The sequence below is a fragment of the Apteryx rowi genome, unplaced genomic scaffold (assembly GCF_003343035.1).
Source record: "Apteryx rowi isolate R43461 unplaced genomic scaffold, aptRow1 scaffold_75, whole genome shotgun sequence".
NCBI classification, from domain to species: Eukaryota; Metazoa; Chordata; class Aves; order Apterygiformes; family Apterygidae; genus Apteryx; species Apteryx rowi.
Genome location: NW_020451038.1, coordinates 1,458,143 through 1,471,853, shown reverse-complemented (window position 1 = coordinate 1,471,853; position 13,711 = coordinate 1,458,143). Strand labels below are relative to the sequence as shown.

The following is a 13,711-nucleotide window of genomic DNA, read 5'->3' as shown; positions in this document are numbered from 1 at the left end:
GGAAAGCCTTGTGATCGTGCATGCTTCCCTTACTGCTCTGCCTTCTTTCTGTTCAAATACTGCCAGATCTCCCCCTCACTGATACTTTCAAATCCACTGTTCTAAATGAATTCTGAACTTCAGATGCTTTTGCAATTCCTCTCCATGTTTCTGCATCTTTCTACTTCTCCAGACATCTACATTTGATGAGACTTCTACCACTGAAACATTTCTTTAATAATAATAACAATGATTTAAAAAAAAAAAAACCCTCTCGCTTCCTTGTCTCTCTTGCTGTCCTTTGGACAATAGTAATACCTTTCTTCTCTTCTTATGTCATCTTTTTCAACTTTTATGTTCCATTGGCACCACCAGTATCAATCTTTAATTTGTTCTATCCCCTACATGTATCTGTAGCCTGTATCTTGTAAAACTGTCCTGTTGCTTGAAAACACCAGCTGACATTTTCAGAAAATAAAGCCCAGAGGAATGGCTCTCAGGACTTATCATATTTCTCCTAATAACTTGCTATATGTAAACTTCAAGATTTTTATACCGTTTCCCTGACCAAACTCTGCTCTTTTCCTTCTGTTTTTTGTTGTTGTTGTTAGTTTTACACTTACTGTTTCATGGTGTGTAGGATAAACTCTTCAACTCTTACTCTGTTCAGAATTGAACCCTGATCCTAACAGGGGACATGGGCGTTACTATAATGCAAGCTCTAACAATATCTGGTGGGCAAGTGCCCTTCCCCTGAGCCTCAATGTGCTGTTTTTCAGCTCTCTTGTGGCCTTTCTCGTTGTTATATTCCAGTAGTTATGCCCTGCTTTTTCTGTTTGGAAGTAAAAAGCAAGATCACTGACAATAAAGTCTCCAAAATGTCTGCCATGACAGGTAGTGGGACAGGAGATATGCAGTAACTGGATGCGCTTGGCTTCACGCAGGCCTGTACTGCCGCCCAGCGGCCACAGAGCCTCTGCATCAATACCTGCATCTTAGGAGAAATAAAGAAAACAGCAGGGCAAGAGGAGAAGGGGATCTTGTCTGGTGTTTGGTCTTCAAAAAACAAACCAAACAATCATTGCATAAAAGGTGCTTATGGTACACGTGGGACAGCTGGCAGTTAAGGAGTAGCCAGTCCCTGCAAAAAACTGCCTCTCAATCCCTAAAAGTGGGAATAGGGAATCAAGCCTTTCACTATTTGATATTCTGTTTCTTGATCTACTTGAGACCCATATAAATGTCCAAGTTGCTTTTAAAAACCTTGACTCAAGAAGAGAAGAATCCATTTCAGACTTAATCCTGAAGTCACTTAACAAATTAAATGTTGCAAATTCCAGTTTCTAATGGTTTCAGCCAGAACAAATGACTTCATTTTATGTGAAGTGCGGAATACATCTTTAAAAAACTAAACAAACAAAAACCCAACCCTGAAAAACAGTACTAGATAGACTAAAATTTGAATTCTCAAATGCTTATCTGGGAAAGACCAAGTTTGTCTCATAGCTCTGCATTTTTCAGTTGATTATTACAGTAGATACCATCAAAAGAGCTGTTACTCACCATTGTGATGCATATGGTATCATTTTAACAGCTTCCTTCTCAAATCCAATGTTTGTTGCAAATATTAGTTCATATTATGGCTTTGTCAGTCCTTTTAACAGTGAGCATTTTGGCCAAGAGAATAATCTACTTCTCTGTGCTGTTTCTTGCAGGATCGAGTGACATTCAGAAGAATTATATTGAAAAACAATGCAAAGAAGAGGAAGACGTACGAGTTATTTATTGAGTCTGTGCCCCTTCTTAAATCCTTGGAGGTAATGCCTCAGACATCTGCGTCAAATTCTTGCACTGGCATTAGCTCTGCAGTCAGTGCTTCTGGTATATCAGGAGCCTATGTGTCTTTTTTGCTCAGAGCAAAATTTTAAGAGCTACTTTGGAATTGTGTTTACTGTACAACTTAATTTATATTGTTGCAGTTGTACAACATTTTGTTCAGATGCTTCTTTGTTCACAGTTGGAAGATAGCTTGCTGATTTTTATGTCAGTCTATGTGTGTAAAGATACGAAAACATAAGTATGCCAGAGAAAGGTATTAAACTAAAGATTGGAAAATCAGGACTGTGGTTCCCTTTGAGGGCATGGTGCTGAAGTAATGCACTAAGGTGTATTCAGCTTTTATCAGCCGTGAATGATTTTTACATTTGAGGCCAAGAGGTGGGCTGCAGCAGATCTTGCTTTAAACCCTTTACCCATACTCAGGAGGTCAGCTAAGAACAGGCTAGAGGAAAGCACCACTGCCTGGAAAAAAAATGACCAGGCAGAGAAGGCACATGCCATGCTGATGTTTGTGGTATTTTTTAAGCTATTTAATCAAGCTGGATCTTCAGAGGGCTTTCAGAGCCATACCGAAGTGCTTTAGGCATTGGTAGGTGTCCACCTTTGTCTTACACTGTAACTTAGCTTTTTTTTTTTTTTTTTTAATGATAGAGTATAAAGGATAAGGATATTTTTCAGCATTAATCTTTAGTGTTGGAGAAGCCCTTACAATCCACTTGAGAGAGGATTACAAAATAGTAAAGTATTGTTAGGTGCGAATAGCAACTTCTAGAATATATTAGTTTGGAGATACGCTGATAACTGTAGAAGGAGAGATTTGCGCAACACCTTCTCCCTCAATGCCTGACTTAAACCAGTTCCATCAATGTGACTTTTTTGAGCACAAAAATGACTCATAAATATTTAAGGATATAGAAAAATAACTCATTATCACTGGATGGTTTTTTTGCATGACAAACTGCAGTTGAATCATGCATGGATCAGAATTTATACATTTTCTCAGACAAGAGCTAGATCCAGGTACATTTGTGAGATGAATGGATTTAAAACTGAATCATCTGTTGAGGTATTCATTTTAACTGTTTAGGGTTTTTTTTCCTTAACTGCTTTTTATGCTGCTCTGGATCAACCAAATTGTTTTGTCATGTTATATATGGGCAGCAGGAAACATGAGAGATAAATTTAACTCTTGAGACTGTCCTTTCTCCCTTCCTGTTTATGAAGGTGACTGTCTGTCAGATAAGCACCTCTTGCCCTTGCTGGGCATCCTGTTGTAGTGCTTGCTGACAGTTTAGACCTATTATGTTTTTCATATCCCCTTCCTCTCTCCACAATAGCAGTGAATTCCTGCATCAAAAAAACAAACAAAAATCGTGTTCAAGTGAATGCTGACTTAAGATAATTGGAAAATATTTTACTGGTATTTTTCGTTGAAGTTTGTGCTTAGACAGTTTCTGACTTCTTTCTGAGCAATTTCTTGAAATGTTAACTGAAACTTACAGGAAGTGATTTTTCTCTAAAACAGCTGAATTGGTTATCTGGAAATCTTGGGGTAAGAAAAGCATGTGGATGGGATGGAAGTTCTCTTACCCTAATGGTTGCCTTGGAAGCTACGGTGCAATATAACAGTGTCATTGTAGGGGCTGCATTTTTCAGTACTGAAATGCAGCTTGTGTGTGTGCCTAGTAAATGCCTCTTCATTTCTATTTTGACAGGGCTACAAAGTTTACCAGAGGGGTACTGTAGCAAGTGATTGTGTTTAATTTTCCTCTTTGTTCCAGCCTTCAGAGCGCATGAAAATAGTGGATGTAATAGGGGAGAAAGTGTATCAAGATGGGGAACGTATCATTTCTCAGGTACTTGGAGTCTAAATTTCCATTATCATTCTCCTTTATCTGCTTTTTTCTACTTTGTATTTGCTTATACAGTCATATTACTTGAACCAACTTGGCATCGCTTACTCTTTTAATACTTGCAATTTATTTAATGAATTTTTGAATATTTTGGGAATGGCCTACTACATTTTTTGTTATGAATTTTTCTACTACTTTAGCTTCTGTTTTTTTTCCTCCTCTCATTCTTTTGTTTTTTTATAAATGGTCTTTGCAAGATTTCAGAAGAGGAGTATGTGTTAAGAAGCTGAAACTACATATCCATGCAATTTTCCATGAAAGCCCCCAGTTAGACTTTTCAAAGGCACCTGTGAGCAGATTGAATGAGTCACAAACACATAGTAAAGGCATCTCTAATTCCTAGGTCTGACTAAACAGCAAAATTAGAACAATTTAAATGGGAGTATAATTTGGATAAAACTAAATGAAGTCATTGGAAAGTATTTCACTGGTTTGACCCAAATCAGTTGACTATATTGTCTGAAGAAACTAGTAGGATTATTTAAAACCACTGTTTTTCCTGATGGTCTTAAAGAGTATTTCAAGGCTGGAGTAGTCTGGCTTCAGTCTATGTAGCTTTTGGATGCTGGTGTATGTTTTGACTGCAAGAATAGATCAAGGCTAGATTGGTGGAGTGTGAAGCTGGACAAATTCAGCCTAAAGCTGTGGTTTATTTGGTTGTGATAGAAGTTAACTTTTGGACTAATTTAGAAATGAAGCACTGGAAGCTTGGATCATATTTAGCTGGGGTTTGCTCTATTTATTTATCTGTAAGGAGAAAGTACTCTATTTTAAACAGAAGTTAATGCAAGAAAGTCCTTGGCTTACCTGGAATAGTAGGCTTTTGATTACAACAGTCTTGTTGTTTTATAAACAGAGTATGACTCCTTGATAATGTCTTGAATAATTAGTAACCTTGCATGTCAGATAACTCTGAATGCAGGAAATCTTATTTTGCTGATAACCAAATACTGCCAAATTATTTTTCTCCAGAAATCCCCTCAATTTTATAAAATGAAAATCTTGTTGCTTAAGAGCCTGAGAAAACTGAACTGTCAGCAAAATCAAAGCTTATAAATCTGAGTCTCAAACCTGGGAACCCAAGCAATCAGTGATCCAATTATGCAGTTGGTTTTAATCTTTGTAATAATTGAATTAAGGACAAGAATTTAATTATCCTTAAAAAATCAGAAGTAGGATTAATAATCTGGATTGGTCTGGGTGTTGGTGATATACTGCTAAAGATGATTAAAATTTTATGCTTGGAAAAGATTCTGATTAGCTCCTACATTACAGCAGTTGCATCAGTACCATGAACCTCTTTTCTCTTGTGGATAATTTTACATTTTAATTATCTTTCTGGAATTTGATCCTTCAATTAAGTGCAGTATGCTTTAAAGCACTTGAAAATTGTTGATGCATGCCAGTGTTACATGAAGTCCTTATGTCTCCCACTCAGTTTATTTTCCTTCTTTAGAAAAATAAATAACTACTCTTTCAGCACAGAAGTGGGCTGACTGTATCTGCTCATGTTGTGATGATAGCTGGCAACAGTGAATGAAAAACTTTGTGCTGGACCTCTTGCCACCATCCCCAGGAACCTTAATTTAAGAGCCTAACTTCTTCTGTAACTGCAAGTTTGTCTTGCATCAACTTCTCACAGTCATACTTGAATATGACTTCATACTTAAGTCCTAGTCATCTCTCTCCATCCTTCCTGTCATATGCACAGTCTCCTTGCCCAAACCTTGTCTCCCTTTCTGGTCTCTCTTCCTTCTCTTCCAATTTTACTACTTTCAAATCCATTTTTTTTTCTTTCTAGGCTCTTTTGACTTTGCCTAGTCCCCTGTTCCAGTCCTGCTTACCCTGTCCCAGTTCTTCCACTCACTTGACTTGATACTGGATTTATCTTCCTCACATTGTGTCCCAGTTTTGTTGAGCCAGCTCCCATTCCCTTATCAGTTCCTTATCCAGCCTCTGCCTCCTTGAGGCCTTTACTCTCTTCACCTCTGATTCATAGCAGGAAGGATGTACAATGTCAATTTGTTGTCAATTCCAGCAGATTTCTACACAAAGCTTAGTCCAGAATAAATGTTTTAATACTATTTCTGCCTTTCGTAGTAAGCTTAAAAAATAATTTGTTTCACCTTTTCCTCTTCACAGGGTGATAAAGCAGATTGCTTTTACATTGTAGAATCTGGTGAAGTAAAAATCTTGATTAAAAGCAAGGTGAGTTCAAATAGGATGATTTGGGTTTAGATGAATCCCTGATTTGCTCTGTTAATAGAAGTGCTGCACAAAAATCCAGCATGACTTATTTTAAGATATTTATTATTATATGGTATTTATCATTGTCACTCAGGTAACATAGGTTGTAAATCCCTACATCGGTTCTGAAGCGGCCAGAAGTCACTTTACTAAAGTTGGAGGCTTTTTGCTCCTCTGCAAACTGACCTGATGTATTCTCCTTGACATTAAGGATGGAGATAAACTTTTCTTTGAGGATTATAGTAAACTGGAAGCAACAAAAAGCTGGGGTGTATTATCTTGAGTGACGTAGTAGACGTTTGCTTTCAAACAGATGTAACAGTGAATATCTGCCAATCTTCAAAGCTTCTTATGGGCCAGCATACACTTTTCTAACCAAAATTCTAGTTGAGCATGCGGTAAAGGTGTTCTACCACTATAGAGTATGATTTGGGTATTGCTAATCTTAAAAATCCTAAATCAATGAGCTGTTGCACATCTGAAGGATGTCTGGGATTAACTGCAGCCTTGTACAAAGGCAGAGCTGTAGGCAAAGTAATTTAAATGTTCTGTTTTACAGACTATGACAAGTAAGGATGTTAACCAAGAAGTGGAGATTGCCCAGTGTCACAGAGGACAGTATTTTGGAGAGCTTGCGCTTGTTACCAACAAACCCAGAGCAGCCTCCGCCTATGCTGTTGGGGAGGTTAAATGTTTAGGTAAGGAGCCATTCTGTGTTTCTAGTTATCCTTTTCCAGTCTTCACTTGTGCTGTGGACTTTCTCCTACTGAGCAACTATTCAAAACCTGGCTGCCTTTTGATACCTGTTAGTCAGATGTTGAACTTTGAGAAGCACCACTGCTTTCCCCCCTCAGACCTTTAGGTTCAAGTGGGTGTGGGGATAACTGCCCAGCGAGTTGTTACTTCTGCTTGCGTGGTCTGTGCTCTAGGGAAGGGGAAGTTGTACCCAGACTCCGCTGTGTCTGCAGCACAGTCTTCAGCATCAGTTTCTTGTCTAGAACTTGTTTGTAGCATTCAGGTGATATATTTATGCCTGTATTGTTTGTATTTGCCTTCTGTATTTATCCCTGAGATCAGGTGTGTATTTTATGAATCTTATTTCTTCAAATAACAGTACAGACTGAAATAAGGAATTTGATTCCTGTTTTCATGGCTTCTGTTGAAGTCTCAGAACCAAAGGGGTTGGACTTGAGGTTTGTGTTCCAAGTTCAGAAAACAGACTGGCGTGTGGTGTCCTTTTGACAGACAATTTTGTTTTCACTTCTGTTCTTCTGCAGTCATGGATGTGCAAGCATTTGAGAGGTTACTTGGACCCTGCATGGACATTATGAAGAGGAATATAACACATTATGAGGAGCAGCTGGTGGCACTGTTTGGCTCTAGCATGGACCTGTTGGATCCAGGGAATTAGGCACAGGGTACCTCAATGCCTTCTCAGTTCCAAGACACAGAAAAGCCTCCGATCATCAACACAATTCACAAGGAAAATGGACACTATGGAACAGTTACTGCTGCTGTCTTCTTGGGCATTTTAGAAACCATAAACAAGTCTCAGCACAGATGGATTGCTCACTCCATGCCTCCACTTTGCTGCTGATACTTCATTATTAGACCTAGATTAAAGATGATTCTAACCCTATGTTCACTTACTTGGTTCAAAATGGCATCTCTCCAACAGTTCAAGTGCCTGATATGAAACCCAAAGTGAGCAAGATGTAGAAGCTTCCTTCTTTCTGGTGTTACCGTTGGGATAAATTTTCAGATCAGATTCTGTAGTGGTAAGCTGCCTGTTCTGCAGAGGCAACCTGTAGAACATGAGCCTTTTACAAGCTTCTTATCTTCTTCTGATATTTTCCTTACACAACGTCAAATTTGTTTTTAATTGTAGCATCCAAGTAGGAGTTAAAAATATCAGTGGAGCCAATTAATAAGGTGGCACTGAAGTTTTCTTCAACCTGCTGAACGCGGCAGGTACTATAGTTGTTTAAACCAAGTAAACCAAGCTGGAGACACAGGAGAGAGCTGCTTAGCAATGAAATGCAGAAAATGAAGCATTACTAAATTTTAAGTGTTTTCTGAGCAGCAAAGAAAATTGTTTTACTCTATGCTGCCCAAAAAAAGTGCAGTGGTTTGGATTGTGGTCTAACAGATCAAATGGCTTGAAGGTTTCGTAGTTGTCATCTCCCAGTATTTGCTCTTTGTTTCTTACACCAAGTAGATTTTATTGTGGAGAGATCACAATATATAACCTTCTCTTGCTTACAGAGATCCTTTATACTGCTTGATTTCCCAGGGCACTGTTGTTGTCTGGGTCAGTTTTAAAGCTTTTTAAGGAGGTGAACATTTTGTAATTTAAAGGAATACTATTTCTGTACTTATTTACAGGAGCTCCCTCCTGCCCCAGTCCTAATATTTCACAGTATTCTAACTTTGTTAGACACTTGGATGCTTCCAAATGCCAAGTCTATTTGCTAAATCTTTCAAAAGTTGGCAGCATTTGAATTTGTGGTGCAAATGTCTTTGCTAACTACGCAGTTGGTGTGTTTGAGGAGTCTTTTTGATTTAGGTGATAACTCAGCTAATGATGTTTATCTAAAATACCTGTTAAATTTGCAGCATTTACTAGGTAGATTCTATTTCTATAGCTTTAATGACCTTAATTGGCATACTGCTAAGATTTTATCAGAGTATTATCTAAATAAGAATCAGACCATAAGAAGGACATTTTAATGGTGTAAAACAGAATATTTATATTAAGACATTGAATTTGTAGGTAATAAATTTAGTGACCCTTTGAATTTGCATTCTTCAGCTCATGCAAAACTTGTGTTTTATGGGGTTATGAAATTTTAATTGTGGATGCTAGTAGAACAGAACCTGCTCTTTTTATTCATGGCCACGTGAGCAAGAATAGAAGGATGCTAATGTTGAATTCCTGCTTCTAGTTATCACAATGGATATTTCTCTAAGGCACAAGATGCTTAGCCACAACTCTGAGTTGGTTTCTGGACAATAATTTCTTCCCTAAATGGATGAGCTCTTCTCAGTTCCTGCAATATGAATAAGATGGAAACTTGATAAGTTTGAATGGCTATTGTCCAGTTACTGTAATTGGAATCATATTTTTATATAAATCATTTGTAATGGACACCCCCGAAAGAGGTGTTTCCATATTGTTAAAGTTCTGATCATGATGTCTAGTGGCTGTTCTAACTGCATGGATTCTAGAACAGTGAATTTCCCTTACTTTACTGGACTGGTTTTTCATGATAAATTACAGCCAAAGAAGCAGCAGGTACTTCATTCATGCTTCCGAGGTTTAACACCAAAGACAAAATCACTCTTTTAATTGCAGGGTTTTTAAAAAAAAAAAAAAAAAAAAACAAGAAAAAAAGAAAAAAACCACTAATCAGGTCCTTGCATTGATAACAGATACTTTAAAGTTTAAAGTACTTTGGGCTCATAGACAGAATCTCCCTGAAGCCAGCTCATGACTGTCCAGCAACCCAAACATAAACTGGTCTTCAAACCAGTATGAGTTTTTGTGCTGCCTAAACTGTCATGTGAACTAAAGAGAAACTTGCTGTGAAAAATCATCAGCTGGCCTCTCTCTCCCAGGCAGAGTATGCTCTCCTTTATCCAGAGGAGCCTGGCAGGTTGGGCTCCCTTTCAGATGGATTCTGGCTCTTACAGCCTTCAGTTCTTTGCGTGACAGAATTGTATACCTCAGTGTATGCAAATGCTGGCAATTGTTCTGAAGTTTAGCCAAAAAAAACAAGCAAGGCTGATGAATTCCCTGATAGACTCTTAAGGTAAATCTGCCTGGAGGGAGGATTTGATGGCTCTAGAAATCAAAGGAAAGGATGAGACCATAAAATCAAAAGTTTGGGATCCCATGTGAGCAAGAACAAGCTTTTGAAGTTTTAACCTTTCTCTAGACTCTCTGCAGCAAAGTCATACTGGGCAATGCCATCCTGCAGCCAGGATTTCTGTGACATTGTTCTGTGGTGTAAAGAGGCAACCTGACTATGAGCTGAAAGAGAAGGAGCCTGTAAGCTCATTCTGTTTAAAATGGCATAATTTGCAATGTGCCTGACTAGTCCGATCTGGTTTAACCAGCCTGTTGTGTACAACTTTGGAATATAAAGATAGGTGAGTGAAGCTTGTAGTGAGATGCTCAACATTGTCTGGCTAAGCAGATACCCGGTAGAGCACCAGCAATGAACAAAGTCAGAAAGCGTGTGAGTGGGGATATCAAAGCCAGGGAGTGAAGTGAGACACCAATTTGTAAAGATTGACTGTGTCATTTTATCTCAGCTTTTTCCTTTTCACTGTGACTGTTCATCACAATCGTTGTGGAGAATGAGCACAGTCTTTGTTGTTATCGCTCAGCGTTCAGTAAATCTGCTGTGGATTCTCTGAAATTGGTAGTGGAGAAAGATCTAGTTTTTAATAAAAGAACTCAGCAGCAAAGTGGGTAAAGAAGGTAATGTCTTTGAGACTTGGAGGAAAAAAGTCTCTTATATCTGATTCCCTGCTTGTGATTGTTGTGAAGTCAGTGAGAGGAGCTTTCAGTGGTCAAGTGTCCTGGCATATGGTATTTCTGTTTAATGTCACAGCACAGGTTTCACAATGTAAAAAACAAAAAAGGGCAAAAAAAGCTCTCTTTTAAAAAACAAAACAAAAGTACAATTTTGCACAGAGGGCAAAAAGAGAAACCCCTTTGAATGTCACTTGCATTCTTTCTTTTCAGTTGGCTGAAAATGGACTTCTTGTTCTTGACATGTATTTGTAAACTAGTCTTGCCAAAATACAAACGTTTTGGTTTTTTTCACTCCAGTTAATTTTTGTTGCTACAGTTATTGTTGTTTGTTATTTTCACTTCTTTCAAACCATATATTTTATTTCAAGAGGCCTTCCTTGTGGATTTTCTCCTGATGGTCTACAGCACTACACTGTTATTTCAAGGCGCAAGAGAAAGTCACTAACCTCATAAGAGACTACTTAACTCCATTTAGCTGGCTGGAGCTAATAATGCGCTACTAATTTTCCTCCACTCTGTGGGGCAGGAGGGGAATTAAATCCTGCATAAAGTTGCTACCTCAAGGCTCCAAGTGCTTTAATGGTCTTTCACTTGGGAGAATTTCATAAGACAGTTCTTAAAATTGGTCTGGTCTTTTGAGTTAAATGTTTTTTCTTCATTGATTTCATTGAGGGGACCCTTATTTTAATTCATTTTACATTTAGTATTTGATTCTCAAAGGATGAACAACTGCAAAATTCAGTTCTTGCACTGCAGTGTTGAACATGAAAGAAAATATCTGCCATATAAACATACGTTTTTTAAAAGTTAAACCACTCTGGGGTTCAGCTTCACTTTTGGTTAATAAAAAGCTGAAATGTTGTGTCCAGCCTTCCTGGTACAATCCTGTGTGTGCTCTTTATTGACTTGCTGCAGCTGACACACCCCCGCACACAGTGCTTACATGACAACTGGACTTTCTAGCAGGTAACTAAATTTACTTGGAGTGGCTGAGTTACTGTTGCTTGTTATCAGAGCCTTATGGAAAACAGCACTTGCCCTACTGCAATAATCAGAATAGATTTATACATCATCCAACCACCAAGTTTTACTGTTTGGTGAGAAAATTTTACTAATATCTTAAAAATGATACCTATTTCTGTAGATATTGTTGCTCCAAATAAAACTGGCTGCTGTGATATGGTTGCCACGCTATTGTAAAATTGATTTTCTGATTTTATTATTCGAGCAGTGTGCTAACTGGCTCTCAATTTTTAGAAGCACAATATTCCTAGAGATCTCGTGCTGCCCCGCATTTACAGCTACTGAATTTCATGTGGCAAGCTGCCTTTTTCTTTTTTTAAACCTAACAATTTTAAAAGAAAATTAGTTTGGTACCTGTGAAGTTATTTGTTCAAATTCTTAAAATTTGCTTTTGCTTAAGCTTTATTTCTAAATGCTTACTATTTTATGTACAGTTTTTTAATTAGTCTGAGAGAGTATTTCAGGTGCATCATGGTTTTAATCATGGGAGTGCCTCTGCCTCACCGAGACTACAGTACTCAACTTACTGTAGTACTTAAGTAGTAAGGGCATCTTAACCCAAGGAAGATGTTGACATCTGAAGGGGCCAGAGGGTAGCAGCAAGATAAAGAGATCTATAAAATGTAACATTATACAGAAAGATGAGGAAAAACTGGGATTGTTCAGTTTGGAAAGAACAACTGGGGGAGGGGGCCAGGGAAATCTTCAAACATACAGAAGATTTCAACAAGATGGAATGATCTCGTATTTGCTAGGACAGAACTACTAATAGTGGGCATAAACTGCACCAGGGAAGATGTAGATTAAGCATTCAAAAGCTCTGTCTGGAAGACAGCTTGAGCAGATGCTGGGAGAGTGTGAAATCTTCATTAGATGTTTCTTGCAACAGTTTAAAACCAGCTCTGCCTGAAGACATTTACATACCTGTCTGAGGCAGGGGTGGATGAGATGACCTCTTCAGGAGGCTTCTGTCAGATGTTTGTTTCCTTACTGCAAGGAAATGAGATCCCTTGGAAGCTCTGGTGGTGATGGAGGGATCCAAGGTGAATAAATCATGAGTAGTTACTGACTGCTTCAGCATTCTTTGTTCTCAAAGCCACTGAATGGTGGAAAAGGACAAGAAAGATGGTGGTTTTGATTGAAACAATATGGTTCCCTGAAAATTCCTGGATAAGCTATTTTTTGAAAGAAAGAAGCCAGACTCTGAAGTTCTTATCCTCAGGATGTTGTTTCAGCTTGGGAATCTTTTTAACAGCACAAGGACAGTTTTCATATTTTTTCTGTTTTTTCTCTGAAGGATGTATGTCACCCCCATCATCAGATAAGCTGTAAGCATTCAAGCAAATATGAGAATTGTGTTATTAAGAGTATCTCCACAAGTAAGTAGTTATTGACTGGTGAGTGACAAAGACACACTGCCAACTGACTGGATTTTGCCTCAGATCTAAGCTTCTGTTTCGGCTGTGTGTGCTGCAAATTAGACTGTAGGATATAGCACACTGCCCTAATGTTCTGGATGCCTGAATCCAACACCAAACTCCGCAAGTGTAACTGCATCAGGACTCCTATCATTTGTTTAAAGGGAAGATGAAGAAGCATCTCTGCTAGCCCCTCTCCAGCAGTATGTTTATTGTGGAGTATTCAATATTTGTAAGCCTGAAGCTGAAAGCTAGAACTTAGCACTGGGAAACACCATCTGTTCCCAAAGCTTCGGGGAGAAGATTAATTTCAGAACCACGTACTGCTTGCCTTCCTGAATCTGAAAATGATGAGAGCTCACAGGTGCCAGGCAGCATTAGGAGAGCCTGACTCCCCAGACAACTTGTTTAATGGCTCTGGACTAGGGCCTCAGCAGGCTAAAATGATGCAAAAGGCGGAGGGATCAGTGTGGCAGAAACCTCCTTGCCCGGACCTGCAGCTGCACTGACTGACACCCATAGCTGCCTCTGGCTGGCAGGGCGGCAGCGGCTGCTTTTCGCGCTGGGCACCTCGGAGTTGCTGCTTCCCTTGCCCCGAGGGGCAGCGCTCCCGGCACGGCGAGACGGCTTACCGAGCGCAGGCAGCGCTCCGCCGGGCCCCCAGCCCGGGCCGGCCCGGGGGGAAGCTCGCCCTGGGCCGCGCCCGCAGCCGTTGGCGGCCGTTTGCAGCCGTTAGAGCGCGCGCGCGC

At 39.2% G+C, this 13,711-nt stretch overlaps 2 protein-coding genes across 2 annotated transcripts in view; both read left to right on the top strand.

Moving 5' to 3' along the window:
* PRKAR2A (protein kinase cAMP-dependent type II regulatory subunit alpha) overlaps positions 1-11,699 on the top strand; it is a 60,398-nt gene extending 48,699 nt beyond the window's left edge. The window contains exons 7-11 of the mRNA XM_026088053.1: positions 1,695-1,796; positions 3,600-3,674; positions 5,874-5,939; positions 6,538-6,676; positions 7,256-11,699. Of these exons, the coding sequence (XP_025943838.1) occupies positions 1,695-1,796; positions 3,600-3,674; positions 5,874-5,939; positions 6,538-6,676; positions 7,256-7,389 (516 nt within the window). The 3' untranslated portion in view covers positions 7,390-11,699. The remainder of the gene's footprint in view (positions 1-1,694; positions 1,797-3,599; positions 3,675-5,873; positions 5,940-6,537; positions 6,677-7,255) is intronic.
* A 1,191-nt stretch (positions 11,700-12,890) lies between these two features.
* Positions 12,891-13,711, top strand: part of RPP14 (ribonuclease P/MRP subunit p14) — a 4,891-nt gene continuing 4,070 nt past the window's right edge. Inside the window, exon 1 of the mRNA XM_026088052.1 lies at positions 12,891-12,923. Within this exon, the coding sequence (XP_025943837.1) occupies positions 12,891-12,923 (33 nt within the window). The remainder of the gene's footprint in view (positions 12,924-13,711) is intronic.